At 39.1% G+C, this 17,783-nt stretch overlaps 2 protein-coding genes across 3 annotated transcripts in view; one reads left to right on the top strand and one right to left on the bottom strand.

Annotated features, from left to right (window-relative positions):
- Positions 1-1,031, bottom strand: part of PAICS (phosphoribosylaminoimidazole carboxylase and phosphoribosylaminoimidazolesuccinocarboxamide synthase) — a 42,381-nt gene extending 41,350 nt beyond the window's left edge. For both annotated transcript variants that reach the window (XM_048303206.1, XM_048303207.1), the window contains exon 1: positions 629-1,031. In XM_048303206.1, coding sequence (XP_048159163.1) covers positions 629-1,016 — 388 coding nt within the window. In that variant the 5' untranslated portion in view covers positions 1,017-1,031. The remainder of the gene's footprint in view (positions 1-628) is intronic.
- The window catches only part of PPAT (phosphoribosyl pyrophosphate amidotransferase), a 48,220-nt gene extending 31,097 nt beyond the window's left edge, over positions 1-17,123 (top strand). Inside the window, exons 2-11 of the mRNA XM_048303209.1 lie at positions 4,157-4,223; positions 6,600-6,806; positions 7,383-7,495; positions 7,615-7,760; positions 8,967-9,039; positions 10,338-10,489; positions 11,721-11,848; positions 12,154-12,375; positions 13,141-13,261; positions 14,531-17,123. Of these exons, the coding sequence (XP_048159166.1) occupies positions 4,157-4,223; positions 6,600-6,806; positions 7,383-7,495; positions 7,615-7,760; positions 8,967-9,039; positions 10,338-10,489; positions 11,721-11,848; positions 12,154-12,375; positions 13,141-13,261; positions 14,531-14,700 (1,399 nt within the window). The 3' untranslated portion in view covers positions 14,701-17,123. The remainder of the gene's footprint in view (positions 1-4,156; positions 4,224-6,599; positions 6,807-7,382; positions 7,496-7,614; positions 7,761-8,966; positions 9,040-10,337; positions 10,490-11,720; positions 11,849-12,153; positions 12,376-13,140; positions 13,262-14,530) is intronic.
- Positions 17,124-17,783: the final 660 nt, after the last annotated feature.

Here is a 17,783-nt window from a genome sequence, read left to right as displayed (position 1 = left end):
AGTCTGATAAATACAATAATTTTTACTTTCACTGCTGAATTAGAGTTTTTAAAGAGAGGTTATTAAGTATGTTTCTTGATTATTTAAGTAAAACTGCTTATAAAATAATTTACCTTAAGTCATCACACCTAATTATCAAGTTGGTGTATATATATATGCAAAATAAGAATAAAAATCCTAAATTTCACTTGTATCACAAATAACGATTTTTACAACACCCTGACAATTCCAACATTTTCTTTTCTTTTTCGTACGTTTACATCTGAATCGGAGCTCTACAAAACCTGCTTCCAAAGTACTGCAAATGAATGGCAAAGGGAAAGAAAGCAGCTTATTTTAATTTAGCATTTTCACCCAGTGCAGGAGCCTGGACACTAGCAAGTACTCACCGAGGCTGCTATACAGGCAGTTAGCATAATTTTGCTGGAATTACGCTGTATTTACAGACTTCGACACTGGTGGGTGCTAACATTTTATTCCCTGCGCGAGGCGTGCATCCAGTCACTTCTAACAGCGCTGCCGGAGCTGAGCAGCCTCCGCTCCAGCGGCAGCCAAGTCGGGCTTCGGGTTTGTTCCCTTTGGGTTTTAAGGAAAGAGAGAAAAATAGAAGCAAAAACATTTTTTTTACCTTGCATGCTGTCTGTTGTGGGGCTTGTGTTCAGCTGCGTCTCAGTCGCAGAACACCTGCCGTTTTCTTCTGCTGCTAATTGTGTGACAGGCTCATATCGCAATATGGCATCCAGGTCATGGAAAAACTTCATGCTTTTAGTGACATCCCCAGAGTTGTGGGCATATTTAACCGTTCTGTATTCGTACTTCAGGTTTTTGTACTTTGCACGGCACTGTTTCCAGTCCCTGCACACTCCCAACTCCTGCAACCTTTTAGCAATGTAGATAAATATTCCTTTATTCCTCAGGGTGCCGTGCAGTTGCTTTCTGATATTTTTTTCTGACCAGACGCTTAACAAGGCTTTAACCTCCTCCTCAGTCCAATGCTTCCCTGCTCCACTCTCCATGTTGAAAGTGACCTGGAAATGATTCACTATTTCTAGCCAAGATTTTGTTTCCTAGGAAACCAGACGGCTGGTTGTCAGTAAGCTGCGCCGAGATGAAAGGATCTAGTTTTACTGGCTCAAGCTGCCTGAGGGGAGTAACTTGAGATACTGCCAAACAAGCAGGCTCGGCACTGGAGCACAGCGAGGGAAGCGGCTCCGCCAGCGGGGAGGGGAGACCTGGGCCAGGCCGGGCTGGGCCGGGCCGGGCCGGGCCGGGCTGCTCTGCTCTTTCTGGGGAGTCAGTGCGGGCACCAGGGTGTGAGAAGAGAGGCAAAAAGAGTCTGTTTTGTTCCTTTTAAAAAAACCCAAACCCCATGTGAGAAACGAAGCTCACTCCTCTTTTTTGGGGTTTTATAAATTTAATAAGGGACAATAGGGGACAAAGGTCACTTAAAGCAAAATCACAGCGCTGGGTGCGTGGCTCATAGCCAGAGGCACACACACTTACACAAACTTCCCGTTTATATGCGTTAACATTATGCATATTAATAAACCACAATGCATATGCATAATTTTTCTGAGAAGTAATTTGCTTTTTTTTTTAAGAAGGGATTAACGTAGTTTCTCCCCTGATCCGCCTGTTTAGCGCATGCATATTATGATCGTGAGGGTCTTTAGGGGTCTTCTTTGGTGACGACTCAGGTCTTCCTCACATCCTGAACTTTTCAACTTTGTCTTCAGAGCATGCGCAGTTATGGTGTTCCTAGGTCTTTCTGGTGGAACCAGTTTAAATTCTTTACTTTGTGGCTAATTGGCTTCACCTCTGCCAACTTCTCATTAGTACATCCTGCTGCATATATAGCTATACTTGTCTATTTTTGAGATTAGTCACCTGGCGAGTTTCTGTTTATTTAAGCGTTAAGCCATTAGTTAACCATATACTAGCTATTACATTGTATAGAAAGTTATGATTCAGATTATATAGGTATAGAAAGTTACGATTCAGGTTATATTGGTATCTTATAACTCAAGCTATATAACCCAGTTACAATGTTAACTAGTTAATATCTGCATAGCAAAGTTATTCTTAACATAGTTGCACATAATATTTCCCAACATATTATGATACATAATATTTCTTACGTTTCACTACCTGCGAAAGCCAAAGCTGTAGTAGCTGTTTGTCACACCCAGCAAAACAAAGCAACATGACACACACACACCCCCCCTCACCCCTTGTGGCCTGGCCTCTGTCAGGAGGCTGCCAGGCAGCCCCTGCTCTGGAGGGGGCACGGCTGCGGGACCTTCTCCACAAGGAGCGCATTTAGGATCGTCCTGCCCTACATCTTCACATCTCTGTGCACTGTTTGCCTTTGAACTGCGGGCCGTATAGATATGTTTTATATATTAGCGATATTTTAATAAAAAGCTGGCATACTTAAAGTCTGGCTCAGCTGGTAAAGTGGTGTAAGCATTACGGTAATGACACTGAGCTCCCATGTCTTTTGTCAGTGCTAAGTGAAAGATGTAACCCAATGCCTTGACCAGGGCCTTCCTTGGGGTGTCTGCTTCCCTCTTCCTACTGATTTAGTTAATATTTAAAGGAACCATGACAGTATTAAAATGGAAATTGCCTGTAATATTAACATTGCAATTACAAGTTGCTGAATGCAGTGTATCAACCTTTAAGTTTTACTACCCGTCTTCATCTTTATAGATGGAACATCTTCCCAAGTTAAAGTAAATGGCTTTAAGAATGTCCTCATCTCTGATTATTTTCTTTGAAGAACTGTGTCACTAACAGGCTAAATTTGTTCAGATATGTGGGAAGTTCGGTTTGTTTTGCTTTCTGTAAGCAAGTGTTCTTTAAAATTTTTGCTTTACATCCAGCTGGGACTAGTAACAAATAAAGGGATTTTAGGAACAAGAGAAAATTGGTAATGAGCATGGTAAATTGTAGATTAGCATCCATTCTGTAGATCTTTGTGCCCAATTTTATTGTTGCTTATACTAATTAATTCCAGTGACTTCAGTTGAGTTAAACCAGTCCAATGCACAAATAGGACATTAGTTGCAAGTCTTTCTAGAAAAGCATCTTTCCTATTCAGACATTACTATATATGAGAGTGGACAGGAGCTCACTAGTCCACCAAAGTCCTGATGAGTATTACAGGCACAGCAGGCACATAGCAGCAGTTTTGTTTTAGGCAACACTGCCTTATTTCAGAGAGCATTTTAAAGGGAGATGGAGCAGCCTGCACTGTTACCCACAAAAAAAAAAAAATCCAGTCTGCAAAGCAAACCTTTTCAGTGGATAAGGACTGAATTACAAACCATGGGCAGGTGCACAGTGTTCTGCCTGCCTTGGGCAGAGCAGCATCAGGGGATCTGGGGTACACCCAGGGGACCCAGCGAGGAGAAGGGCTGGGGAGGACAGGCAGCAGGACAGGGAAAACTCCCGTATTTCAGCTGAATCAGCTCTTGTGCTCAACAAAGCACAACTGCTAGCCTGAGGTTGATCTGCTGTAAGAGAAGTATTTCCATTTGCAGTGACACTTGTACATCATACTTGCTTCGCCTGAGTTCAGAAGCTGAGATGCCCAACATTAGGTTTATGCACTCAGATGCTTTTATCAGAGAGTCTGTGTAGCTTTTAGAGGTGTAAAAGCTAGCTTGTCTGCCTAAGTGTAAAAATGCAAAAGCTTCTGTGTAGGTAATCAGTGGAAAAGACGATGCATTCCCCTAAGCAAAACCATCAGTTTTATTAACATCTCCCAATCCAAAGCAGAACTAGAATAGCACTATAGAGCCTACTACTATCGCCTAGACCATTATGCCTCTAAAAATGGCTTTTCCAATTAAGCATCTGTTTTTATGTTATGCCCATACTGAAATTGGATTCCAGTAAGAGCCTGAGCCAGTGCTTATTAGTGGAAAGATTCCCACTGAGTTCAGTGGACTTAGGCACAAACCTTATTGTGACTGTTTTGAAATAAAGCATAACACAGGCAAGAAACCTGAAATTAACATAGCAATTTTAAGTCTGTAAAATAAATCAAATAAGCCTACATTAAAATTCATTTAGAAAACACCTATCCATTGTATGTAAAAGTGTTTCATATTCATTTCAGTGCTTTATGTTGATTTTATTTTGTCCATAGGGGCCAGGAGAGCGCTGGAATTGTGACGAGTGATGGCGAGTCATCCCAGGCATTCAAAGTGCACAAGGTAAAATGCAAATGAATGTTTTGTATTCTTAAGTGAGATGTATGTAAGTTTGTTTCTGCTAAGAAACCATGTAATTAGAGAAAAAGTAACATGTTTTGATGGGCTCTTTTGATTTTGTCAGTGAGAGTATCTCATTTTGTTACCTGTCTTGGGTGTGTGCTTAAAACAAACATGCCAGCATCGTAGTGCTAGGTGTATCTGTGCATACAGTGACAGACAGACACACAGAAGTTACCCAGAGCATGCTAATGATGCCACAAAAAACTTCCTACCAAAGACACCCTGCACCTCGGGTGTTAACTCTGCAGATTTGGAAGAGCATTGATGCAAATCGATCTCAAGAGAAAAGAAATACGGTTACAGACTATGCACAAGGAAATGGATGACTAAATCTTACGTTAGTGAGACTCAAGGAAGTGGCAACTACTTTACCCATAGGTAGCAATAAACAGAATCTAAGACTGAATGGAGGCCTGAGAAGGTCAAACAGACTTTCTCAAGGTGATAGAATCACAGGGGATGTTACAAGACACATAATGACCACAGCCTTGAAAGTATTATGCCAAGAGAATACTTGCCTGCTTTGAGGATATTTCTGTTCAATCTGAATAGTGATCAGGAAAAAAAAAAATCACCAGCCTATTCCATCCTGAAAAAGGAGAGGATTGGAAATAAAAAATACACCAGCAAAAAAACCATGGGGCAATTCTCTATGTATGTTCTCTGACCACAGTCAGAAAGCAGTTTGTCTTCCCATTCAGGGGTCTCAGAGGAAGATTAATTAAGCTGTTCAAATCAGTCCAAGAGTAAGAAGTGCTCTGCTGCAGCAGCATGTGTATCTGTGCATGACTGCTCAATACCTCATGCAAACTGTTATCCCTCAAGCATCATTTGTTGCCTCTTCAGGCACTTTCCCCCTCTTACCTGTAACAGCCCAATTCACACACACACATACACATACACATGCTTTTAAATGCACCTTCTCTCAACTTTAGCACCATGTTATCTGTTCTTCATTCCTGCACCTGCTTGGGTTTCAGCTTTCCTTAATGTTTACAGGAATTCCAGCTTCCTTTAAAGTGGGCTGCTCTATAAATCCCATAGTAAGAACTGCTTCTCAGAATGAACTTCCAGTAGGTGATATAATAATTTGCAGTATCTCTATGTTACTGAGCTACAATACTTAGCTGTGATGCTAAGAATTTAATTGACTACCTCATCAATTTGGATATTTTAAGAGTTGGAGAGCATGTGATGGTTTCTTTTATCCTTGAAGTATGTTTCTCAACTACAGCACTTTGAAAAATTGTAATAACCACAGTGTAAAAAAGAGCTTGTGGAGTAAATTTATCTGACCTGATTGATCCCAGAAGTGGTGCTAATATAACAACATTTGGGTCTGTTACACTGGTGAAAGCATATTTAGGACTCTGAGTTGTAACCTAGTCCATAAAAATGTCAGCAGTTATGATGCTACTGTACCTTTTTGTTGTCCTTCCTGTCCCATCTCACTCTCTTGTTGTTCTATCTGCAGCACAGGTTATGAGCCATTGAGACCTGTCCTGTGTATCTTTGAAAGTCCTAGAGGAGCATTACCCATCATGTATACCACAGTTACCACGTGTGATAGGCAGACCAGGCATAGAAGGATGTAACTATTTTCCACAGGCAGTGGCAGAACCAGGAGTTCATAGGACAACCTGGTCTTAATTTCTACTCTCTGAGCAGTTTTTTTGGACTATTGTTGCTGCTAAATTGTCTCTGCATAGTGCTTGTTGCCAAAAGAAGCTCCTGTCCTGATGGCCGACTAAAACGTTTTGATGCATTTCTGCTTTAAATAGAAGATAACTTGGCTATATGAAAAGTTTAAGTAAACAAGCCTCTTGAAAAAAATCTTTATTTCAGACACTGGCAAGAATGACAGTGGAATCTAATAAACATTATCATGGATCCACTTTAAAAGTGAATCCAATATACCTACCACTAACTTGTAAAAGGTATTCTCTACCTAGAACTTCCTTCTTGCAACTGTTTTTCTTCTTTGCCTGTCTTCTGGCAGCCTTTTTTAACGTATTTTTAAACAACACAACACTTTTTTAGTGCTTTTCAGAAGATATATTTTTAGCCAGGGAGTAGATTATTCCGTGAAAATCCTCAGCACAAAAATGTATATTGCTTTATTTAAAAACAGGACTACTGGGATCTGATATACCACTGTGACACCTACTCAGCTTTTTTCTTTCCCATGTCTTTCAGGTTACTTGCCTTTCTCTTAAAGTTCCATTAATACTATATCAACACTAAGCAGAAGAAGAACTTAGAAAGTTACCAGGAAAGTAAAACCAAACAGAACCCTTTTTTCTTTTTCTCCCAAAGGGAATGGGTCTTATAAATCACGTCTTCAATGCAGACAGCCTGAAGAAGCTGTACCCTTCAAATCTTGGTATTGGGCACACAAGGTACTCCACCTCAGGAATTTCTGAGCTGCAGAACTGCCAGCCTTTTGTTGTAGAGACTCTTCATGGAAAGATTGCTGTGGCACACAATGGGGAGCTAACAAATGCTGCACAACTCAGGCGGAAGGTTAGTACCTCCTTGGGGGGCTCAGGCATTGTTTCTTTCTGAGTGCGAGGCAGAAATGAGCAATACGGTTGCTGTGACTTTTCCTTAATACCAAACTGTTGGAGTAATGAAAGAGCACCCTAATCAAAATAGATCAGTTTTGGGGGGAGAAAAATCCTGTGAAGGGGATTCTGCCTTGATATCTCTTTCTGGATCTGTTATAGGCAATTTCATATTTTTCTCTCGTTTATTTTACCTCTCTTCTCAGAGCATGCACAAAGATAATTAAATGGCCCAAACATTAATTTATGCCCTGAATATTGGTGGCATTAATTTTGGTTGCATGCAGAGCAAAAGAATGAGATGAAAAAGGAAAAATGTAGTACTAGTGTAGAAGATTGTACTACCTCATTTTACGTAGTTGGTTTGTTGGAAGAAACTTGGCATTATTATGCTGTGATCACCTGAAGCACTGATAAGTTTTAAAACATTTAAATGTTTTCATTGCACCAAGGTGTTGTTAGATTCAAATCTGAGCAGTGAGATGTGAGATTGTTTTTTTAATGCTGGTAACACTTTTGGTTTGTGTCTTAAAAGCTTATGAGGCATGGTGTGGGACTGTCGACCAGTTCTGACAGTGAACTGATCACCCAGCTGCTGGCTTTCACACCTCCACTGGAAAACGATGATACGGCTGACTGGGTGGCAAGGTGAGGAGCATGGGCTTCACAATCAACAGCAGCCATGTAATCCCAGCAGGATATGCAGCTGCAAATGCACACAGCTGTTCATGTGACACACAGTTATGTTCACCTATGTCTCGTTCCAGAATAAAAAACTTAATGAAGGAAACTCCAACTTCATATTCATTGCTAATTATGCATAAAGACATAATCTATGCAGTACGTGATCCATATGGGAATCGCCCGCTCTGCATTGGTCGCCTTATTCCAGTAGGGGACATGAATGGAAAAGGTAAACTATATATATATATGTATGCATAGTTTGTGCATGAAATCACTGATACAAGTAATTAAAGCTATACATACTGAGGTGTAAGTAGGAATGTGATGCAAAAATCAGTTTTGAAAAATCAAAACATAAAACAAAGAGTTGGGAAGGAAAAATAATCTATAGGGAGTCTGCAAAATTCCAGTCCCAAATAAAGGGAATCTTAGTGGCCTAATGATAGCCACAATTAGGCAGCCCAACTGTAATACAATTTAAATAATTCTCATTGCTTAAACAGGAAAGCAGGGATGAACAGAATCACAGAAGGGTTGAGGTTGGAAGGGACCTCTGAAGGTGATTGGTCCAAATCCCCTGCTCAAGAAGGGCCACCTAAAGGCAGTTGCTCAGGACAATGTCTAGAAACAAGTCTGGTTTCTTCCTTTCTTTCTCCTATAATAAGGTGGGCAAAAGGTGCTGGATTACCCACAATGTATTTCTTAATTCCAACCAACCCAGTCACAAGTAGTAACTGGACCATTACACAGTCAGTTTATGGAAAAAATTCTTTGTTCCTGTTCAGCCTGCAAATCAACATTTTCCATTAAGTAAGATTAAAATATCTTCACTTGTTTAAAACTAAAATAATTCAAAGGCAAAGCACTAAATGCTTCTGTATCTTCAGAAAACTGAGTAATTTTAACCACAAAATTTTTTAAAGCATACAGACATTCCTACCCTATGTGACACAATTCAGTCTTTCCTGTGCTTGACTTTCAAAACTCATGGAATTCAATCCAGCATCCATTGTAATCAAAAGCATCTATCTATCAACCTATTTAGCATAGGAGAAGTAAGGAGTTTCCTGTGTGAACAAAAGTAATTATGTCTATGTAAAATCACTGAACTAGAATTTTAAAAGTTTGAAATAGTGCAGGGATAGCAAAGGTAGTTACCTGAACTGTGTCTCTTCATGAGATGTGAATACAATGCTGTTACTTCCACTTCTGCCTAGAACAGGTTTATGGTGTTTATTTTGTGGATTTGTTTGGGATTTTTTTTAATAATAGAAAGATGGAAACAGTGGAATGCTATACCTTTTAATTAGAAATTACAACAGTCTTTAATTGCACACTTGGCAGCCATAGCAAGCCAGATACTGCAGCAAAAATGCAATTCTGGGGGGTCATGGTAGCAGAAATTGGGGACTCTAACTCAAATCTTTTATTTCAGGAAAAGATAACACTGAAACAGAAGGATGGGTTGTCTCTTCTGAATCCTGTAGCTTTTTGTCCATCGGTGCAGAGTAAGTGCCCTGATTCCCACTTTATCTGAAAGCTCTTCCTTAGGCAGTGATTAAACATTAAATCCCAAGTGGCCAAGTGTCATACAGCATGAAAGACACCAAGGATTAGTTTTCTGTGAAGGATGTTTTTGCTAGTCCTGGTTTTTGCCAGTTCATTTTCTTGAACAGATGATTGTAAAAATAGAATTACGTGTGCAGAAAGTAACAGTAAAGACAACTACTATCACAAAGTAAATGCCTCTTATTTGTTACATCATACCTGACTACCCATATAACTTACTCATTTTGCCCTCATTTGCAGCAGCATAGTTGTATTACAAAATAATTCTTCAACTACAGGAAAGTGACATTGGTAGCTCACAGGCTGAAATAACCTGAGTTGTAGCATATGCTGTCTGGTAAGCTTGCCTCCTCATTAGAAAGAAATTAACTGTTTTCTGAAACTTCTTTGAAACCTCTCTTAAGAGAAGCTCACTATGTAGGACCATCAGCTGAATCCTGTGTGTTTTTAAAAAAGCAATTTTGTCTAAACTTCTGCTGTAGCTAGTGCTGCTGCCTGCTACTGCTAGTATCTGACCAGTGAATAAACACAGATTTCCTCACCTCTGATTTGTATCTCCAGAATATTTCAATATTTTGGGATAGATTTAGATTGACTTTGTTAGAATAGCCACCTGAGGACTCATTAAAGGATCTAGAAAAATGTTTAATAAGGTTGAACACTTTAACATAATAAACCTAAACTATTCCATATTTAAACCTAACTATTCGTATTTCTACAGATTTGAGAAATAAAATGTACATTTCTAGTCAGCTTTATGTCATTTGGGGGTAGCTATCTGTCCTCTCTAGACAGGTATTTCTCTAGATTTGTCTTGTGAGGCAGGATTATTTGGCTACCACCTCTATTCTTGGATTGTATTTCTTACATTGCACTGTAAGGTTTATTAGCTTTCATTGAAAAGTTCTCTAGCATTGATACAGGACTATATTATTAAAATATATTCAATCTCAGTTAAGCCTATACAGTATGTCTCACACATAGGACAAATACCATCATTCTCTGGTACTAAGTATTAGTTTATTGCTTTTGGATAATAATTCAGACTGTTTGAGTAAGGGTCACTTGTCTTAGCATGTTGGTCTTAAAATGCTTCAGGTCAAATCCTAAGATGGAAGCAAGCTGTCATGTTATGATGTTCAAAAACATTTTTTCCTGTCAGTTGACTCCTGTTTGTACTTAAAAATTATCATCCAGCTTCAAGACGTTTCTAGCTTCTCTGTATTTCTTTTCCAAGGTACTATCGGGAGGTCCTTCCTGGAGAGATTGTGAAAATATCCAGACATGATGTCCAGACACTGGATGTTGTACGAAGACCTGAAGGAGATCCATCAGCATTCTGCATCTTTGAATATGTTTATTTTGCAAGACCAGACAGTATTTTTGAAGGTACAAAAATGTAACTTACAGAGCACTTGCCTAAATAGTGAAAGGTGTTATCCTGGAGCACAGTGACTCTGGGATCATAGTAGAGTACCACTGAACATAAGCTTGCAGCACACAGCAGGGACAGAATGGGCTGGCAAAGCTTTTGAGATAAAACTCATCAGGAGCAGCATGTAACATCACCTTCCTGTTTCTGGATTGTGGATACAGCCTGAGACAGACTGCCTGCATATTCCTATGGGAGGGATGAAAAGGGCTATGAACATGATTAAGGTAGATGAAATATCTTTTAAAAGTGAGAGACTGAAGAAAGGAACTTTATTGGTTCTTGGGAAACATTTTAAAAATTAGACTTATGAAATAGGATTTACAAAATAACTTTATTTTGATATTTTCTTTGCAGTAAGTGTCATTTCAGGAATATGCTTTTAATTTAACTTGCAAATCTATGCACTAAGTACTTGGCATTGTCAGTGTAATGCCTTTATTATTATTTCAGTAGAAGCCCTCAAAAATTGTCTCAGTGACAAGATACTAGCCAGGACTCTCATGTCTGGCAAACAACCTCTTCATTGCTTTCTAGGGACATGCTATCCATTGATCCAATACAGTTCCCCACCCTTACAAAGCCAGTTTCATCCCACATTCCTTTGCTTTCACAATCAACTTACCCTTCAGTATCCTCACTTCTTACATTCCTTAGTACTCCTGCTGTAGCCTTTGCCGTGCCTCATCACAATACTTCCAGTTCTTTCCCATGTTGCAAATTTTTTAGGACCTTAAAAGCTTCTGAGTCCGCTTATCCCCTTACTAAATTCCAGGTGAATTTTGCCATCTGATTCAAAGTCAATAAGTGGACAGAAGCAGACAGCAGCATTGCATAAATTTTCTCTGTTGGAAAAAGCAGTCTAAAAATAGAATATGCATGTTATGAACAGGCAGGCATAATTTCTATTTCTTTCCTCTTGCAGATAGATTTTGTAACATCCACAGGACCTTTAGTTAGTTACCCAGTTAGGGCAAACTGGATTTTTATTCTCTGTGTAGTCATAAGAATGTGAATGTTAGAATGTGACATTATGGGAGGAAATTAAAAAATGACCTTATGCAAGTGACTGGTTATTAGTTCTAGAACTTTTCTCACTGACTTCTGTGTCTACAGCTTGACACAGAAATTTGTACAGAAAACTGAGAAGAAATCTGAGCCAAGAAAAACACTTCTTTCTGTTCTTAGGTCAGATGGTGTATTCAGTCCGCAGAAGATGTGGGCAGCAGCTTGCTATTGAAGCACCTGTGAAAGCAGACCTGGTCAGCACTGTTCCAGAGTCTGCAACCCCAGCAGCTCTTGGTTATGCTCAAAAGGTATATGTTACCTTTCTCTTTTTTTTTTTCCCCAAGCATATTTACACATATCTCTTTTTGTAATGGACTATAATGATGTGGGCTGTTAGAGTTGCATACTGATTAGGCTTTATATCTTCAGTATGCAGGCTACTGCTATTGAGTACTCTGCCTTGTTTTTTCTGCCATTATTCCTCTATATTAAGGTTTTAAACATTTTTTGGTTACTGTGAAGCCATACTAAGTCCTAAGGTCACTTTAAAAAACAGTAACTGAGAATAAGAAGTCCTGTATATTAATTCTGTTTAACTGTCTCCTGTTTGCAGTGTGGACTACCATACGTTGAAGTACTTTGTAAAAATCGATATGTAGGGAGAACATTTATCCAGCCAAATATGAGGTTACGGCAACTTGGTGTTGCAAAGAAGTTTGGCGTTCTGTCTGATAATTTTAAAGGCAAACGAGTTGTTATCATTGATGACTCAATTGTGAGAGGCAATACCATTTCACCCATAATAAAACTACTGAGAGAATCAGGAGCCAAAGAGGTAAGTTAATTTTAAGTCAGTACAATAAAGATATAGAATAGAAGAATAGAAGTTGATGGGAGGTTAAAGCACAGGGCCTTGTCTTCATTTGTACTATACATTGTTTCCTTATTTAAAAGGGCAAATGTGGAAAAAAAATGGCTAGTGTGTGTTTATTGTGAAGATAGGTTAAGAAGGTTCTTTTGTATGAGTGTGACTTTTGGATGATTGAGATAAGAGGAACGTCTCCACTTACAAAGCACTGTCTGGCAAATAAAAAGAGAATGGAATACAAATTAGTTAAGATCAAAAAACCAAGTATTCCTGATGGGTGACTTGTGGAAGTGCATAAAGTATAACCATAGACTGCTGTAAATACCACATGCCTTAAGTCACCAGAGCACCATTTTTTTAATTGATAAAGATTTTTTAAGCAAAACAGTGTGCAAGTCAGTCACTGGAGCAAAAATGTGCTGTATAATGTTTGGTTTTGTAAGCTGAAACTTGTTTATCAAGAACTGAACACCACAGAAGATAAGTAAAATCAGGATGGAACCTTCTAAGAACATTAGGAAATACATAAAAAACAAGTTCTAAAACTGTCTTACATTCTCCTGCTGTGTTGACATCTGAAAAAAACTTTATCTTACTTTTAACCCTTCAAAGATTTCTGTGCAGTGCTGTGTTCTGTTCATTATCGCTGTGCAGAATTGAGACTTTGCTATTATATTATGATCTGCTGACCATCAACTTATATCAGTCTCTTTTAAAACTGTTTTTATGCAGGTGCACATTCGTGTAGCTTCCCCTCCCATAAGATTTCCCTGTTACATGGGAATAAACATTCCAACAAAAGAAGAACTCATTGCCAACAGACCTGAATTTCATGATCTTGCAAACTATATAGGTAAATGCTACTTTCTTTTTTTTTTTCTTGGGAGAGCTTTCAACTGTATTTTATGGTCTACTTCAAAATAAAGCAGAACATATCAAGGCACCAGTGGCAAAACTGACTAAAGAATTGTAAGGTTGGTAAACTAGGTGTCTGCAATTGTGAGTACTCCACGGATCAAACCACTTTAGCTACACACTTTTTTTTAACACAGTTAGGGAACTGTATTTGCAAAACAATAGAAAGTATTAGAATAATTGCATAAGTTGCAAATAAAGTATAACAGCAAAGCTTTCCAATACTTAAAGCTCCTTCTGAGAAACTTGACAAAAAGGAGCTACTGCAGTCAAAACACCAGGAAGAAAGTAAGTGGTGAAAATCTGTCCTATAATGAAAAGCGGATGTAGTTTCACTTTCATGAGACACTCAGAAAAATATATTCAGAATTTGTAAACACCCACTGAATTTTCTACAAATTGGCATTTATGTAAATAATTTTAACTGCATTATATATTTCACTTTGAAAGAAATGAATTTGAAATCAATCAAAGAATGTTAAAAACCTGAAATTTCAAGTCATGTTTGCAGCAAAACAAAAGGAGGATCGACAGTTTGTGTTCCACTGTAAGCTCCAATATCCTGTGTTAAATACTGACTTTCACCATCTAATACTGCAATGAATTCTTTTTCCCAAAATTATTGTGAAGGTGGTGGAAATATTTCAAGTTTGTAGGATCTCATTTTTAAGTATTACTCACCATATGAGTGCAAAGGATAGAAAACTAAGGATACGAAAATGCTATCAAACATTCCTACTGCTAGAAAACTTGTATGAACCCATAATGATTTTTTTTTAACATGATGGTCTTCCTCTCCTCCAAGTCCCAGAGAAGCTTGGTAGTCCTTGGTGCTCAGATTTGGGAAGCACTAGTCACACACACATCTACTTCCATACCTCAACTAAGGTTAACTCTGGGAGACTACAAGGAGTTTAGGGAGTCTTAGTACACAGTCTGGACTTTGCTTCTGTTTTTGCAGTTATGTGTCACATATTTTTTCCCAACAGAACATTCTGTCTAGATTTCAGTGAGTCTGCTCCCTGCACAAAGCATTTGAGAAGGGCAAGACATACTATGATCTTAAAAATTTTTCATAGTCATTCTCTTTTGTTAAGGTGATCCACCTGGCATCATAATCCAGACGATAATGCGACCGCATTTCCAAAGAGCACTGCATTTGGTACAATATTGCAGCTTTAACTGATGACTCTTTTATTTCCTCTAGGAGCAGACAGTGTTGTCTATCTTTCTGTGGAAGGGTTGGTATCGTCTGTGCAAGAAAGCATCAAAGCAAGACAGGACAACAATCCTAAAACCCAAAAGTCATTTATTGGAAAGCTTGGTCATTGCACAGCGTGTCTCACTGGAGACTATCCTGTTGAGCTAGAATGGTGAACTTTTAATGAACGGACATCAGTTCATATGTTGTTCAATGTACCTTTTTCAATGATGCCTTCTTGCTAAATAGCCTTCTTGCATGTAGGTAAAACAGAAGCCTTACGACAGCTAACTAATTACTGTTACTAAAACACATCTTTAAGTAAAGACTTACAGAAAGTCTGATGTGCTGATGAAAACAATGTTAGCAGATTAAAATACAAAATCATATAGTTTTGATGCACAGTTGTGCCTTCTATTTTATCACAAAATGCTATAAAAACCAAAGTTTTTTTTAATTACGTAGAAGTCCCAGAGTTTGTTGTTTCAGTCTTTCCCCGAAAGCTTCCCCATTAGACTTGTTCACAAAGCACAGATTGTGTGATGATGTAATTTCAAATTATCCAATGCAAAAATATCTGAAGTTTGCTTTTCTCCTTAGGAAAAATACCAGATTTTGAAGAGTGAAATTGCTTCCTCAGCAGTTCTTGCTTAGGTTTTTAAAGAATAGAAGTATCTAACTTTTGCATACAAACAGCCTTTATTAATTGAGGCCTTTGTAACAGATTCTATGCACATGATGTCTAACATGATTTTTAAAAATGAAGACTCAGGGAAATGCTCAGCCAAAAGCTCTCTAGTTTTGTAACTTTAAAATTAGGTTTTAGAAGTCGTGTAATTACATTATCTCTGTGTGCTTCTATCAGTTGCCAATACAACGCGGAAGGAGAAAAATATACTTGGCACTGCCATTCTTTTTTCTGTTTTACACCTTGTTTTCTCTGGAACAAGTCTGACAATTTCCGAAGTGTACTTTTCATGTGCCAACATCCAAAGTAAACTAAAAAAAAACAACTTTCCATTCTTAACAGTAAAAATGATAAATGAAGATCATGAGTTGTTTTGGATATAGTCTTATTTTACTACATTACTGCTGTTAGAATAAATGTAATGTTTAAAAAAACTCAAGTGTTCTGAAGAACAATTAGCTGTTAAATGCATTGGGTTCAGTTGGTCACAATTACACAGTTACTGGTATACAGGAAGATCACTTGGTCAATGAACCACTAGCTGAAAATGGAAAAGCACCTTTTCAAAACTACTGCAAATTTACGCACAATTTAAAAAATATTTTGTATACCTCAGTCTTTCTCACTGAATACCAGCAACTTAATTTTAGATTTTCTATTTAATATTGTGTATTTTGGCCTTATAATTGTTTGTGACGCTGTTAAAAAAAATAAATAGAAAAGTTTAAGAGCTTCTTCCTTCCCCTTCATCTTCCATAGAGTTGAGAATTACAGGACTGCTAATTAAATTCAAAAGGGAGTTTTCTTATGTGGGATTTGTAGCAATTGTGCCTGATTGACAATCACAACACAAAGTCCTAGTTCAAGAAAGCATGTAAATACACGTGCTTTAATGAAGTCAAGACTGTGACTTGTGCAGTGGAATCAGAACCTACTTGTAGCCAAACCTATGGGAGAACCAAGATTTGGTGAGCATTGGGCTCTTGCTGTGCTTCTTCACCATTGCCCAGATCTGCACATTGGGGATGTATGTAGATCTCTTCTATTAGCAAGTTTGGTTTTTTAACAGAACCATAACAGTTTGTCTGGACAGTAAATTGAACAAAACCAGAACAGGGTGGACACTGACCACCCCCTCTTCCAGGTTAACCAGGAAGGAGTATGAAGAAACAGAAAAACTGCTGTGAACATTTTTCACTGTTCTTCTTTCCCACCCTCAAAAGAAAATCATTTTTAGAAGGGCTAAGTTGAGCTCTTAGATTACAAATACGTGTGAGGAGCCCTTTATATGTGAGATAAACATTTAGATGCACAGTGTAACAAGTCTATCTGTCTATAGTCATCCACAAGACAGACTGGAAATGAAACTTGTGGAAATTCTGTTTTAATGTGCTTTTAACAAAACGTGCTTTTAACAAAATTTTTGAAGTCCAGTAATAACTACTTTAATGTGATTTGAGCATTGGGTGGCATAATTCTAATTTAAAAAAAAAAATAGTCCCATTGCCTTTTCCCCTCTCCACATTATGCAAAGGAATTGTCTGCTACTGTGAGCACTGTAAATTTTGGATGCACTGCAATAGTGAATCTTTATTATGTACTTTTCAAAATCTTAAGTTAAGGAGGAGAATACTTTTCAAGTGTCATTTTATTCGGACATCTGGATTTATGCTCCAGGTTACTAGACCCCTTTTTATCACATACAGCCAACACACACATCAGTAAGTGTGGTGAAGGAGAAAACTCTGGCTTTAGGTGTCGCTATTTGCATTAATGTTTTACTGTGAAACCGTTTCTGCTGTATTACCCATGTGCAACTGTGCCAAACTATCACTTACAGAATGTGATGAACAGTAGAAAGCTAATGTCTAACTTCTCCCATGCAAACATTAAAAATGGTTGTGAACTGGTCTTCTCTTTCTCTCCCTCTGCGGCATCACCGGCACCGTGCGCAGAGGCTTATTTAATAAGGACACCATGAATGTGCCACAGAGCCAAAGCAAATCATTTACTGTGAGGGTGGTGAGGCACTGACAACAGGTTGCCCAGAGGTGCGGATGCCCCATCCCTGGGAAGTGTTCCAAGTCAGGTTGGATAGGCCATTGAGCAATTTGGTCTAGTGAAAGGTGTCCCTGCTCACAGCAGGGCGCTCGAACTCTAGAGGATTTTTAAGGTCCCTTTCAACCCTTAACATTTCATGATTCTATGACTTTGTGTCATTGAATCACGCACGCGGCCCCCAGCGCAGTACCGGTGCCCCCCGCCCAGAACGGCTCCCGCTACCGTCACCCTCAGTCCCCGCTGGCGGCCCTAAATCGTATCCGGGGGTGGAAGCCCACCCCGGCCGCTGCCGTTCGCCCCGCGGGGAGCCGGGCGTGGGCTGGCTGCACGGGCCGCTCCAGAGCATAGTTCAGGGGTTGCTGCAGGAGCCGCTCCTGGGGGTGGTGCGATGATCTCCCAGCCCGAGCACAGTGGAAGGGCGGAGCACCCGCTCCACAGCCCGGACGTGACATCCCCGCCCGCCCACGGCGGTACCCACCGGCAGGAAGGTCCGTACCACCTCCTCGGGAG

Source organism: Corvus hawaiiensis, chromosome 5, assembly GCF_020740725.1.
Source record: "Corvus hawaiiensis isolate bCorHaw1 chromosome 5, bCorHaw1.pri.cur, whole genome shotgun sequence".
NCBI lineage: Eukaryota > Metazoa > Chordata > Aves > Passeriformes > Corvidae > Corvus > Corvus hawaiiensis.
The sequence above is the reverse complement of the archived record's forward strand: the minus strand, read 5'-3'. Positions and strand labels throughout refer to the sequence as shown.